Here is a 14,772-nt window from a genome sequence, read left to right on the forward strand (position 1 = left end):
ATTGTTTAAATAAAAAAATCATTCCCAAGAGTAAACTATCCCTTATGAATATTTTCATGACAAGTGGCTACGCAATATTATAGGGGTCTTCTTTTGAGAAAATCATCCAAGAAAAATTCACTCCCAATAGTAAACTACCCCTTAGGCATTTTTTAGATTGTTTGATTATTAAGGAGATGTTGACTTACGAAATATAAACAAGATTGCCAGAGTCGTTTTTGAGAAAATCGTCCGATAAAATCATTACCAAAAGAAAACTACACCTTGTGATCTTTTTCATTCAAAATGACTTGTCATACGATATTGTAGGTTTCTTTCTAACATAGCATTTATTTATGAAACAAAATAAATATACCTGAGTCTATTTTAAGAAAGTTAACAGGAAATATCCACTCCAAAGATAAAACTACCTCTAGTGATTTTTTAAAACAAAAAATTATTTAAACCATACTGTTAATGAAATGTTAATATTAATGATACCGGCACATTTATTTATGCAATATGGACAAAATCATCTGAAGAGTGTTTGAGTAAACTCCGAATTACACTCAAAGCCAAGAGTGAATTACCCTTTGTGAACTTTTTCATGCTAAAGTATTTATGCTGTACTGTAGGACTTCCAATGAAACATTCACTTATAGAAAGTAAATAAATTTGTCTGAGTTGTTTTCGAGGTAATCGCCAGAAAAACACTGACTCCTAAGTATTATATTTTAAAACTTTTTTATATTTTATTTATTTATTTATTTATTGCGGAAAACGAAAAATTATGTTGTAGGTTTGTTAATTAAATGTATATTCATGAAGCAAAAACAAAATTGACTGAGGTGTTTTTCAGAAAATTGTCCATAAAACTCTCAATACAAAACTACCCTTTCTGGATTTCTCTTAGAGAAACGACTTATATTATAGGGTTGTTAATGAAATTCTGACTTACGAAGAAAAAATTGTTAGAGCTATTTTCGAGAAAATAGCGTTCTTTTTAAAATTTTCACCATTCAGTAAACTATCTTTATTGAGGGGAAGGAGGAAAATTCGAAATATTTCCTGCATAATCTTGTAAAAGCCTTATGTTTAAAAATTGGTCCAGATGCACTGAAAAAAAGAAAGTCTAGGATTTACGGAATATATTGGATAGGGTTTCTGTTGATATCATTATGCTAAGACTGGAGTACGGCGTTCTCGGACGGCATTTTTCATCCGTATTTAAGTAGGACACTACCGTCCTAGGACGACGCACTTCAGTTTTGGCGTGGCGGTACTATCAGAAAACATAACCATGAATTTCCTGTAAATCCAGGACTCTTTTTGACGTTGAACGCTATGGCCCCTAAAGGAGTGAATGTCAGAATGAACATATGGATAGACATCGAAAACTCACTTTTTCGGTATTTAGGGACCATGAAATGTCATCTATCGTTGCTTGAAAATAAAAATATTTACAAAAGTTTACCATGGCAGAGAATAAAGTTCAATAAATTAATGCAAAATGAAAAGAAAAGGTTAGCTGACGTTGTACGATGTATACAGGTTACTCCAATCTTTTATTGCATTTCTCAAACAGACTACATTGCCTCAAAAAATACATATTGTACAACAAAAAGTCTTACATGATGCCTCTAATTTTGAGCGTTTGAAGTCCAGCAAGAGCACTCGTAAATCCAGCATTGTAATCGCAGGCGACCTCGTTGTGGACGTAGTCAGATCTGGAATCAGTGTACTCATCATTGGAATTTGGACCTCCGACCAACGCACCTGTCAAGATCTGAGGATTAGGTCCTGGGTTATCGAAAGAGCTTTTGTCGCATGGTGCAGGAAAGTCGGGGCAAGATCTAGTATTAAAATAAATATCGAACAGCATATCATTAGTTACATACATCACTTTGTTGTTACGAATAACTTACGTTCTACTCTAATTATTTAAATACTTATTGTAGCATGCATAGTCATTCTCAAGGTTTTAATTATTAACCTTTAAGCTGACAGGAGAACCAATAACAGCCCTCTGGCAGTAACAACCAAACAAGTGTCCAGAAAGCAAATGGGCGATCAATCTAACTACCCATGCATACTACTCTGAGAATGTTCGTCTTTCATGTTCGTAGTTTGACGCCTACTGTTAGGTTAAACAATGGAGATTACACATTTGTGTGGAAACTGTTATGATCGTTAAATATTCGATCATGTTAATCCTTTTGATAGAAATGAAGGTTACTTTTGTGATCAATTTCAATGTTTTACGTATTTTAGTTTGTGAATCTTATGATTATATGTTCGCACTCTCAGAATAATACTTTCATAACTCAAAATAATTTTTAATGTGTAATCATTGTAATTTGTATGTATTTAAGAAATATTTTCTACAAAGTAAATAATACTATATAAATTTAAATAAAGTTATTTCCAAAAACAAAAGATAATGAAATTTCTTAAGATCTTTATAGATTATCTGTAAAATTGATATTTTAGAGTTACGATCATCTTATTTTGGAGTTAAATACTATGTTGCTATGTATATTTTGGGGAACAGAAGTTGTTGGAAGGAAGTGTTTGGCAGTTTTTGAAAAGAAAAAGTTCAATAAAATAGTTTAGATGATTTTGGTCACAATATCAACTTTCAAGTAGGCTGTATGTTTCTGCAACAAGATGTAAAGATAACATTTCGCAATGTGATCTTGTTAAAACTACAAATCAAGAAATTATTTTACACTAATATCCCTTTGCTGGTTGCTTGGATTGGAGTTTAGTGTTCTTTTCATGAGAAAGGCTATGAGCCGTGAGCTTAGAGCTTTTAATGTGGGATTCGAAGCATGTTACAAAATGGATATAGCCTGTGGGACACGTAGTGGTTAAATAATAAACTTGGTAGCAATGCAAGTTTGATGCATTTGCTGAGCACAGTTGTGTTCTTAGTAAGTATTATATCTGTAACGTATCTGGTGCCGTGCTATTCATAAATGAAACTACGTAACATCGTTTGAAATAGGATTCAACTGTCGGTTTCCGGTTGGCAGGTGCGATCATTTTCAAATATGCAGAGGTGACACTGCCTTCTTGAGCAACAGTTTTTCGCGTGCATCGCTAAAGTATGCTACAGCAGACACTTTTCAGGAGCAAGGTACTTTAAAGGTCTAAAACGAAGATGGTTGATAAGGTGGAGATGGCCCACTACTTACACTCGTCTCTCAGAAGACATCATTAATAGAAATTTAGCATAATTGGGTTATTCCAGCCGACGTTCCAGTAGCGTGCCCATGTTAACAAAAATATGCAAGAAACGTCGCATACAATTATCCGAGAACCACCGAGAGTTAACTATTGAGAAATAGAATAGGGTTGTATGGCCTGTTTCTCTTTAAATTTCATGGTGATGGAAGGATCAGAATGTGGAAAAAACAACACGACCCCATGCACCCAAAATGTAAGATGTCACAAGTACAATGGGTCAGAGGAAACGCAATGACGTGAGACCTGTTATGTTGATACCTTTCGATAATTGCCGTTAGACATATTCTTCCCAAATAGAAATATATTACAATCAGGATAAAGAAGGGATATTATTCGATCGTTAATATTTCCAGTTTTTAATGAGATTTCAAAGTACTACAAATATTTATCAACGGGCTTGAACCCGGACTCTCGTATACAAGTCCAAATCTAATAGGTTGCCTAATCGCGAGTACTTTCACTTATTCAGACAACAATAACTTAATTGGGAAATACTACATATAAAAAAGACTTTCAACTTTCAAGAACGAAACCATTAAATTATCAATTGTCTGTATATACTTTTATCTGTAACACATTTCAATTTTTCGTAGATTTATATACAATAAATCTTCGGGGCAGTAGACACCTTAAAAATATTATTTCTTTTGACCTCTGATGATTAATAATTTGGTCTCCTAAATTATCGACTTTCCCTCACCAAATTCCTTTAGGTTGTAATAGTTCAGTTATTTTTAATATTTTTTAAATATTTTTTATTTTTAATATTTTTAATATTTTGTGTGGAATTTATGTACACCGTCCACACAAACAACGGCTCGTAAAATAACGAATTCATGGAGAGAAAATTTTCACTCCGGGACAAAAATTCCGGTATTTCTTTCATAAAATCTGTGGATTACATTGTCTTATTCCCTGCTTAAATTCTTTTCCTCATACATTGAATCTGCTACACAAACACAACATTCTTTAATAATGGATGAAACCGACAAACAATTGAAGTCCAGGTTTTATTTCCCAGAAAATTTGACTTGTACGCTCCACAAAGAGTTAACTTTTATTTCCTGCTGTTTTTCTTTGTCATTTAGTCGAACTAATACTCTTTGTATAATCTTTCTCGAACGAACTTCAATAGATCATTCTTATAAGTTAACTTATGACAAAGAAACACCAAAAGTATGAACAGCTGGATAAGGCTTTAGTAAACCGGTTGTAATAACGAAAGAATCAAATGAACCTTTAAACAATCTCTGGAACGTTATACAACCTGCAAGTACGAACAATTTAAACTCGTATTTCTATTTGCTTTACTTTGAAGAAATACATCCTATATTACCAAAATCACTAACGTTTCGATGATGCGATCCTTTAGTGGACAAACCAACAATATCACTATTCGCTTCTCGCATATGATCATCAATAATAATAAATGTGATCCATCTTGTGATGGAAAATCTTTCATTCCTGAAAATTCTTCGTGAAATTGTACTGAAACCGGTATTGTTGGATATACTTTCCTCCATTGTGCATAATACTAATATGCGTTACGAAATTTTGTATTTATCATGCTTAAGTGATTAGACAGTAATCGTTTCACAAAATACGTTTTGCCACACCCACTAAGTCCAGCGAAAATACATGTAAACGGATGTTTCCACTGCGTATCTCTGATGAACACTGTCGTTGTGAATGTAATGTATTTAAGAAAACTGTTATTGAATATTGATGGTTTGATGGTTTGAAACGTTTAAGTTTGAAAATTTGTTTTAAAATTTGTTTTGAAACTTATAAAAATTAATTTTTATAAAATTGTTTTAAATTTGAACAGAGATGCCCAATTTGGTTCAAAAGTATTTTAAATTTTTATCTTGAAAATTTTCGTTTATTTTATTTTATTATTTTTTACACTTACTAAAAATTTACATTATTTTAGAGACTAATATCAATGATGCAAACTGATTATAGTACTTTGAAGCTTATCATTTGTAGTCATGACACATAGTCTAAGATCTTAGATATGGTCGAAGAATTGAAAACCATTTATTTGATAATAGAATAAATAAAATCGAATAAAGTTTGATGATTAACCGTAAAACGGAATTATTCTTGGTGCAATCTGATCATCTGATCAGTGCAAAATTATTCTTGACGTAATTTAATTTTCTGATCACTTACAAATCTTTGTTTTAAATTTTTGAAAGTTTTCAAAAATGATTACTATCGCTGTTTCATTTATCAAAATTTTGGTTTGAAAATTTTAGTTAAAAAATTTTCATCTGAAAAATTTTGGTTTGAATTTTTTACTTTGAAAAATTTGATTTGAGAATTTTTAGTTTGAAAATTTTGGTTTGAAATTCTTTTAGTTTGAACATTTTTAGTTTATAATCGGTTTCAAAATTTTTAACTTGAACATTTTCATTTGAAAAACTTTTTGTTGATATTTAAAATTCTTCTATTCACTCAAAAGAAAATGTTCCTTTGAATGCCATGAACCTTATTGTGTAAGATTAAAAATTCTCACCTCATAGAGAAAACAGGACTAATTCAAATTTTCCTGCCAATCAATATTACGCGTTGTTTACGTATCTATTTCTGAATTTTTAAAGCATGAAAGCAAACAAGTGAACTAACCAAATTTACAAATGTATGTATATATGTCCTTAAGAACCTTTAGCATTTTTTCCACAGTATCCACTCTGAAAGAGTGATACTATGTACCTTCCCGAAATTTAAGAGGAGTGCACCATGATACTTCTGTCCTGTCTATAACTTCATCCATGTAATCATATATGTAATAAAATATCATCAAAGCGGATAAATAAGGTCAATAACACACCACATAGTACAACGAATTTTATCCATACAAAGCGATCAGCAGGCCTACAGTACTATATATTTGATTCCTAGTAAATAATTACAAATTTTTGTTTTCGACAATTCTGTAATTTAAGAGATAGATCAATAACCTTTCAAAAATTTAGAAGAGTACATCAATGTATCCATGTCTTATAAAAAAAATTGATTCCTATATTCCATTTTAAATTCATCAAATTTTTAAATTGATCGAGATTCTTATTTTTTCTGCCACTTCCTTCACTCCACCATTTCTTTCCTAATCACCATCATCGTCTCCCTTAACCCCTGAACATAATCATGGGACGTTGAATTTTAAGAATACTAACTAAAACATCTTTATTTGTGAATTTTTTTAAAATAAAAGATGTAGTTACGCTGCTCTGTGATGTTCATGTGTCGGAGGATCGAAACCATATCCAACGACGAAACTTCTGCCAGTGTCTCCCAGAGCATAATCAATCTGTCTCTTGGAGAAGTTTCTGTAGTCTTGGGCATTGTCGATTCCTAGATTGGCAGCCTATAAAAACAAATATTAAGAAGTTTTACATATTGATATACTCGTATATTGTAAGTAGATGTGACAACCTTTTACTCTAGAATTGTTTTCAAGTATATATATTTCCCACTCCTTACCTCTAAACAGATGAAGGCTAAGTTGGCTGCTGTCCGTAGGGTTCCCCACTCACTCACGTAGATCAAACCTTTAGGAGTCTTTTGCTGATGATACACCATGTGGTCACAAAAGTCCTTAACACGAACTAGATAATCACTCTTCTTTGTAATTTTAGCCAAAAGTACCTTAATAGAAATAAATGGGGTAATTAAGTATGTGACAAATAATATCAAATCTTTGGTACTAAATACAGTGAAAAAACTGTTAACTTACTATCTCATTTTTTGTAGATTCTTCATTTATTTATTACTTATTACACTCAGTCGAAAGCTGTCAGTGGCAGTTCCTATGTGTTATCTTGTTTAGAAACGGTAAATAATTAAATAATCAGAACAAACTTAGTAATTTTGGTTCTCTGTAAGTGTACAAGTTAAAATCTCCTGTAATTTTCTTTGTAGCTCAATACAAGACTAAAATACAAACAGCAAGGATTACTAATGCCTATTGCGTTTTCCGTGGGAGAAACCGAGGAACCAGCTTCTGTGCTTCAACCTACATATAACGAAAACAATTCCAGTTGATGATATAGCTGAAGCTTGTGAGTTATACGTTTCGCGCCACCTCTTGTGAAAATTGAAATAATTTTACTGACTGTTTCATGAACATTTGAGTTCATTAAGAGGCGACACAAAATCTATACAAAATTGGTAATTGTAGCAATATTCAACTCTTTCTTGTAATACTAAAGTTTATTTATATATAAAAGAGAACGTAGGAATCTGAAAACGAAGGAACTGGACTAGATATAGATGATCGATTATTATCTAGGACAAAAATGCTATACCACATATTCAAACACTTAGTAATTATGACTATTCCTCTGATATTCTCGTTTATATGTCAGTTAACCTCCCTCAGTAGAAAGACTCTGATTCTTACAGTGCCAAGAAACCAGATTATTGACAATAAATATGTTTTTAAATTCTTGTGTTTAAATGTTAGTCCCATTTCTGTCATTTGTCTATCAGGAATTATTTAAAAGCAATAATTATTTTATCCTTTGTGTTCACTCCTATGCAATCAAGATATAAATGGCCTTTTGCTACTCATATTTTATTTTAAAAAAAACATCAAACTGAAATTTACTTACTTGCGCACCAGCTAGTTTATCATCCCAACCGAAACTACCTGGTGTAATGTTCAATCCAAATTCGTTGTACAAATTTTCTGCTTTGTTCAAATAGCTTTGGTCATTCGTAGCGTTATATATCCAAATGGCTCCCCATATTAGTTCATCTTTATAGCTATAAGACCTGCAAGCAAAATGTTAGAAATATTATCTTCTCTATTTATTATGGTAAAAATGAAAGGTGTTTTTGAACACAAAAATACCACTCAATTATCTGACGTACTTCAGGACAAGGATTAGAAATTATGTTTCTGGGCATTACCTGTATCTATAGTCTTTTAAGCCTATCACGTGTGAGAGATGACACTCCTCTACAATCACACTCCCAGGAAAGTGAGAAAGGAAGAAAGGAACGGGAAAGGAAGGAAACGGCTGGGACTTGATGTTAGGTACCAACCTGACATTTGTCAGGTGTGAATAAGAAAAATCTAGAAAAACATCACTCAGAATGACTGGAAAAATCTTTTACCAAACTTTTATATTCTGGACCAAGTGTCCCTATTCGGTTGTCGTATTTCAGAAAATTGGATATTTTGATATTACAAAACTTACTTTTTTTTAAAGATAGAGTAAAATATATTGAATGTGAGTTGACAAGAGACACCATTTCGTAAAGAGTCACGAGGAAAGAGACCGATTCGATTCAAAGTTTAGAATTATGAAATTTCAGAATTACTATGAAGTTACAGCTCACAACTTCACTCCATTCCCTTTTTAACTCTCAGATAACTTTTGGATATGCAACGGATCATATTTAACGTAAAGAGTATGATGTTACCACCTGTAGAAAGATGCAGCATCGATTATGGACTGAGAATATAGTCCCCTGTAATTGTAGGCAAAGTCGTAGAGTTGTTTAGCATGATCTACAAGAATTGCAGAATAACTGGGGTCCGTTTCATTAAAAGCTATGGAACTTGCTGCAAGGGCAGCTGCTGTCTCAGCAGCGAGGTCAGAGCCTGAAAAACACAAAATTTTATTAGATTGGTAAGTTCAACAATTCAAATTTAGGCATTAAAAAATTTCTAATTATTATACAGAATATAATGGCGTTTCGGAAATGAATAAAACAAACGTTTATTATTTTCCATGGTACTCACTTTTGGGCAGTAGTGAGAAGAAAGCAATAATCCGGCTTTTTACATGCATCCCATAGGAAAAAGATGAGATATTTCTTTTCGAGTATACATCCTAAAGAAAATCGAAAGATTGAAATAAAGTAGTCTCATGATAGCTCGAAAGAAGTGTTCCTGTCTTCCCTAAATAAGAGCATTTCAAACGAGAATATAGTACAGGGTGTACGAGAAGTCCTTCCCTGATTACAGAAATTGATAACTCAGGCTAGAAATAAGATAGAAATATGAAACTGGTGTTGAATTGTTTACAAACTATATAAGTTTTTGTCTGTGTTAGGTTTGTTCTGTTTTACCAAGTCTCAATTTTTTTGTTTTAGGTTTGTAGTACGTAAGTAAGAAGCCCAAGAAGCCATGCCAACCAACCAGGAGAAGGCACAGTGTGTCCTGTGGTACCATGAGACACGATCACCAACCACGGTGCAGAGACAGTTCCAGACAACATTTGGGAGGACTCCCCCTGATGTCAAGAGCATTAAAGCCTGGTATGAGAAGTTCAAGAACACAGGGTCGGTTGCTGACCTTCCGAGGTCTGGTACCAGGAACCTCAGCAGACACTTTGGAGGCTGTGCGGCAGTCTTTTCTGAGAAGTCCTAAGAAATCGGTGCGCAGGGCCTCACGTGAATTACAGATGCCAAAAAGCATGACATTTTACACAAACGTTTATTGTTTCGTGCTTACAAAGTGCAACTCGTTCAGGCCTTGTTGCCCGACGACGGTACACGTCGATATGACTTTGCGGTCGAAATGCTATCACGTATTGAGGACGATAATGGTTATCTCAGACGAATTGCCTTTTCCGACGAAGCGACATTCTTTGTCAGTGGAGTAGTGAATCGCCATAATGTACGCATTTGGGGTTCAGAACCCCCCAGGGAGGTCAGGGAGTTCACCAGAGGCAGTCCAAAGATGAATGTTTGGTGCGCGTTATTGCACGATCGAATTATCGGGCCATTCTTCTTCGCTGAGGATACCATCACATCTGCAGTGTACCTGGATATGTTGCAGCTGTATGCTGTTCCTCAGCTGCTTCAGTATGGCCCCGATGTCGTTTTTCAGCAAGACGGTGCACCACCTCATTGGAGTTTGGACGTCCGTGCCTATCTCGATAGGACATTTCCTGGGCGATGGATTGGTCGTGATGGACCAACAGCTTGGCCTCCACGCTCTCCTGACATAACCCCATTAGACTTCTTTTTATGGGGTTATGTCAAGGATGAGGTCTAACGAACACGTGTACCAGATCTTGAAACCCTGCAGCAACGAATAACCACAGTCGTTGCATCGATCCCTCCAGTGATGTTGGCTAATGTGTGGATGGAAATTGAATATCGCCTAGATGTGCTACGTGCTACCAAGGGTGCTCATGTGGAAGTGTACTGATGTGACCAAAACTTTTATAGTTTGTAAACAATTCAATACCAGTTTCATATTTCTATCTTATTTCTAGCCTGAGTTATCAATTTCTGTAATCAGGGAGGACTTCTCGGACACCCTGTATTTCTAAGATGTAGTATAAACATAATAATATACAAAAAAGTAATATATCATGTGAAAACATAAATAAACATGTGAAATATTATCATTTTCATGTTACAATTACCTGGATTTTCTTCATCGATTTTGAAAGCTGGCCTATCCATTGCCATTTCTTCAGGTCTTCCCCAATAAGCATGATCTGCACTCCCATTCCCGACTTGGCCATAAAATTCATTAGAACACGTATGAGCTTTAAGAAAGTAATCTGTGCCCCACTTCAAAGTCTCCAAACCGTAGTTCAACTGACCTGAATTAGAAATGAAGATAAATCACCTGGTGACAATATATATGTTAAAAGGGAGTTACCGTGGCCCCGTACGTTTCAGTTTTTGGGGTTTCGTGTAGATTTCGATGAGCTGTGTCCAATGGCATCACAATTGATTTCCAGAACCGACCGCTTCAAGGTCAAATTAGGGGTCAAAAATACAAAGCAGTATTATTTGGGTAATGCGGACCAGTGACCGACTGGGACGAAATGTGTGTCATTCGAGTCTTATTCACACGTACATGAATAATTGATATTCCATTTTTCCGAAAATTCTATTTTGACCCCGAAAATTAACGAGAATCCGGGATTTTGGGAAATTCGGACCTGTGGACTAACTGGGGTGAAATGGGTGTCATTCGATTCGTATTCACACGTACATGAATAATTGATATGTCATTTTCCTGAAAATTCTATTTTGACCCTGAAAATTAACGCAAATCCGGGATTTTGAGCAATGCGGACCTGGGACAAAATGGGTGTCGTATTTACACATACACGAATAATTGACATGCCATTTTCTGTAGCACAGTAATGCACTCTGATATTGGAAAGAATACATATAAAGTATTTTTACGAACTGAAAGCATGTCTTTTCCGATAAAGAAAATCCATACTATAAGTCACTTGCAAAGCATGCAAGTGTTAATCGCTTTGCATAGTAGCACAGGAACAGGTCAAAAGCGCGTTCGCATCTTACAACGATATTGTATATCTGATCTATAAATTACTTCCATTTTTAATTGTAGCTATTTTGGGCAACGGTGCTTAAAAGTGCACAATATGTTATAAAGAAGAAAAATGTAAAATATATGTTGATGTAGATTGATGTTCATGTAATGGTAGTGGCTATAACTAGAGATAATTGTTTGTTACGTGTTGCTATGACAACAAAAAGATTATTATTCATGGAGTTTTGAGAATAAAAGTTAGTTGTTATATATATTTGACGAGCCTAATCTCCAAGGTATGCAATTGTTAGTTTTTGCAATTAAGTGTATAAATTAAAGTACCAAATCGTGTTGACTTACTCGAACTGTGGGCAAATATATCTTAAATAAAAGAAGAAATCTTAAATAACGTTACATATTTTTAGATGGTGTTTTCCGCCAGCGAACCTTGAGATTTGTGTGAAGTAAAGTAAGCAATCTCCTAAATAACCGTCAACACGGAGTACACTTTATTAAGAAGTAAATGGAAAAATTATAGGAATAGAAATGGATTTACCCAGAGTCGAAAGTAATAATGATGAAGTTGGTGATGTTGGATGATGTTGGTGTGATCGGATGCATCAACAAATGTGGCTGACCTTATAAAATAGCTAGATCAATCCTTGTCACAGCAAGCGAATACTAAATTTGAGCAATCGATACAGCAAACACAGCAACTAACACAACAAAACAGATGGATATTAGGTTTCAACAAATTGATAGGAAATTTAAAAAAAAATTACGCAGCAAATGAACACTAAACTGGAACGAACAGACTGTAGGATGGAACAAATTTTACACAGATTTACAATTGTACAAAATTCAGTGGAAGTGGTTGAAACTCAAGTTAATGAGCATAGCAACCAAATTAAGATATTACAAGAAGAAATAAACACTATGAAGGAAAGGATCATTACCATAAATGATAATCCTGATCATATTACCAATAGCGACCATAGGCCGAATGAACCCAGATTAGATTTGGAAGAAAGTGATACACCGGAAAGTTGTACTGAGAGGGATGATAGTGCTTCTAGCACCGGAAAAGAATAAAGAAGACCGTATTTATCAGATCGCCTCAAAACCAGATACGTAAAGTCTAATCATTTGAAACCGTCTCATAATCACCACCATTTCAGATTTAGTGCAATAAGGTATTTAATGAAATTTAGTGGAAGGTCAGAAGACATACTTGCAAGTGTATTTTTAGAAAAGTTCGAAGAAGAATACGATTTAATTGGGGTAGACAGATCCAAATTTCTTAAGATTTTACCACACGTTTTACTACCACCATGTCTGTTTAGTTCAAAGCAATCAGGGAAAGTTTGGCTAATTATTTAGATTTTTAAGAACGCGCTGCTTTCCAATTTTGAGAATGATTTTATGTTGGCAAACCGAGAAGTTTTGGTTCGAAACAGAAGGTATGATCCTAAAATTGACAAGAATCTTACTGATTTAGTGATTTCCGTATATAATGAGTTGAAATTAATTAATACATTTCAACAGGAATCACGAATTATAGCATCGATCCCGGCATTGTTACCTTTTAGGTTGCAGCAAATATTGATTTCTGCACAATACATTAATTTCAATCATCTAATTATGATAGTACAACATTTTAAAAATCAATCAATGGTGCAAAGTAACACCAATCGAAACCAAACTAATAACAACTGAAACCAAGCCAATCATATTCCAATCCGAAATATCAATGTGCGTGAAGAATGTAGTCCTAATATGAGGAGTAATGATAGATTCAATTATATCGGTAATAGAACCGAAACCTAATTTCAGAAGGAATAGAAATAGTAATCGTATAACATTTAGTAATGAGGTAAACAGTACATCTAATTTTTCTCGAAATAGATTTCGTAACAACTTCATAAATGGCAGAAATTCTCAAAATAGAAACCAAAGATCTGGAGGAATTCATAATATACAGAACGGTACTCAAGATTGCGCCACTACATGCAACCTAACCGAATCATTTGGTAATTGCAATTTAAACTAGATGTGGCTGACGTAGAACGGGTTCAGCCACGTCAGCAACTTATTCGCAAGAGTGTTTTTCTGCAAATGAAACTAACTTTAAGACTTTATTTTAGTGATAATTACCAATATATTCCCATTAGTAATTATCATTGGATGTTTGATGATGAGATAGAACAGTGGTGTCCAATTATAATGAGCCTGAGGGCCATAACCGTCTTTGCTAACAAGGTGAAGGGCCGCAGCTAATAATAATAATAATAATAATAATAATAATAATAATAATAATAATAATAATAATAATAATAATAAATTATTATTATTATTATTATTATTATTATTATTATACTACAAAAGAAAATATAAAAATGTATTTGAAATATTACATTCAATGTGATAAATGAGGATGACTAGGAGAGTTTACAAGGGCTGGGATATCTATATCCAATCCTGTTGTTGCGAGCCGCAGAAGATGTAAAAGAGAAGAATCTCCAAGGCAGCTTCTGAAGCGGTTCTTCACAATTTTCATGGTGAATTGGTATGGTTGGTTTGGTTTGGTTAATTGAAGTAATCGTTCTTTCAGCAACGATGCCTTGCCTATAGCTACATTACTGACTCCAGTGTTGCCTTGGATGTCCGGGCTTTTTGTTGTACAGAAGCGCTAAATGGATGCCTTATTTCGAAAGAAGAGTGGAAACATTAAAAGAATGAACATAAATGAAAATATTATCAGTAATAACAATCGTATGTTGTGAGAGCTTTGTGGGCTGCAGAAAATGGTTTGGCGTGCCGCCATTTGGACAACTCTGAGATAGAAGATGTATGTACACCCGATAGTGATTTTGTTTTCTTGAAAACATTTAGTACCGCCAGAATACATGTGAAAATTAATGATATTCCTCTTCAAGCTTTGATTGATACAGGAGCCAGCGTATCACTACGATCATATTCCTTTTGGCGTGAACTTACAAGACTATTCCAATCCTAGATTGCAGATAATAGATAATTTAATTTTAGTTGATTACACAGGTAAACATAAGAAAAGGGTTATGGGAAAAACACGAGTGATAATTTCAATATAGGATTACGAAATTTCAATTCCCATTTTGGCTATTAATGAAATAAACGAAAATATACTGATAGGTCTAGACTTTCTTACGCAATTACGTGCGGTTCTAGATTTTGAAAATAAAACCTTTTCAATATATACCCTTCATGACAAAATTATTCAAAATTTAATTACTGTTAGT

General features: G+C 33.9%; 1 protein-coding gene across 1 annotated transcript in view; it reads right to left on the bottom strand.

The window, feature by feature from the left end:
- Positions 1 to 1,535: 1,535 nt before the first annotated feature.
- The window catches only part of LOC145660918 (endoglucanase E-4-like), a 54,526-nt gene continuing 41,289 nt past the window's right edge, over positions 1,536 to 14,772 (bottom strand). Inside the window, exons 4-9 of the mRNA XM_081726353.1 lie at positions 10,623 to 10,805; positions 8,668 to 8,845; positions 7,848 to 8,010; positions 6,718 to 6,882; positions 6,459 to 6,601; positions 1,536 to 1,832 (exon numbers count right to left, since the gene is read on the bottom strand). Of these exons, the coding sequence (XP_081582479.1) occupies positions 1,607 to 1,832; positions 6,459 to 6,601; positions 6,718 to 6,882; positions 7,848 to 8,010; positions 8,668 to 8,845; positions 10,623 to 10,805 (1,058 nt within the window). The 3' untranslated portion in view covers positions 1,536 to 1,606. The remainder of the gene's footprint in view (positions 1,833 to 6,458; positions 6,602 to 6,717; positions 6,883 to 7,847; positions 8,011 to 8,667; positions 8,846 to 10,622; positions 10,806 to 14,772) is intronic.

The sequence above is a fragment of the Thermobia domestica genome, chromosome 9, assembly GCF_964235325.1.
Source record: "Thermobia domestica chromosome 9, izTheDome1.hap1.1, whole genome shotgun sequence".
Lineage (NCBI taxonomy): Eukaryota > Metazoa > Arthropoda > Insecta > Zygentoma > Lepismatidae > Thermobia > Thermobia domestica.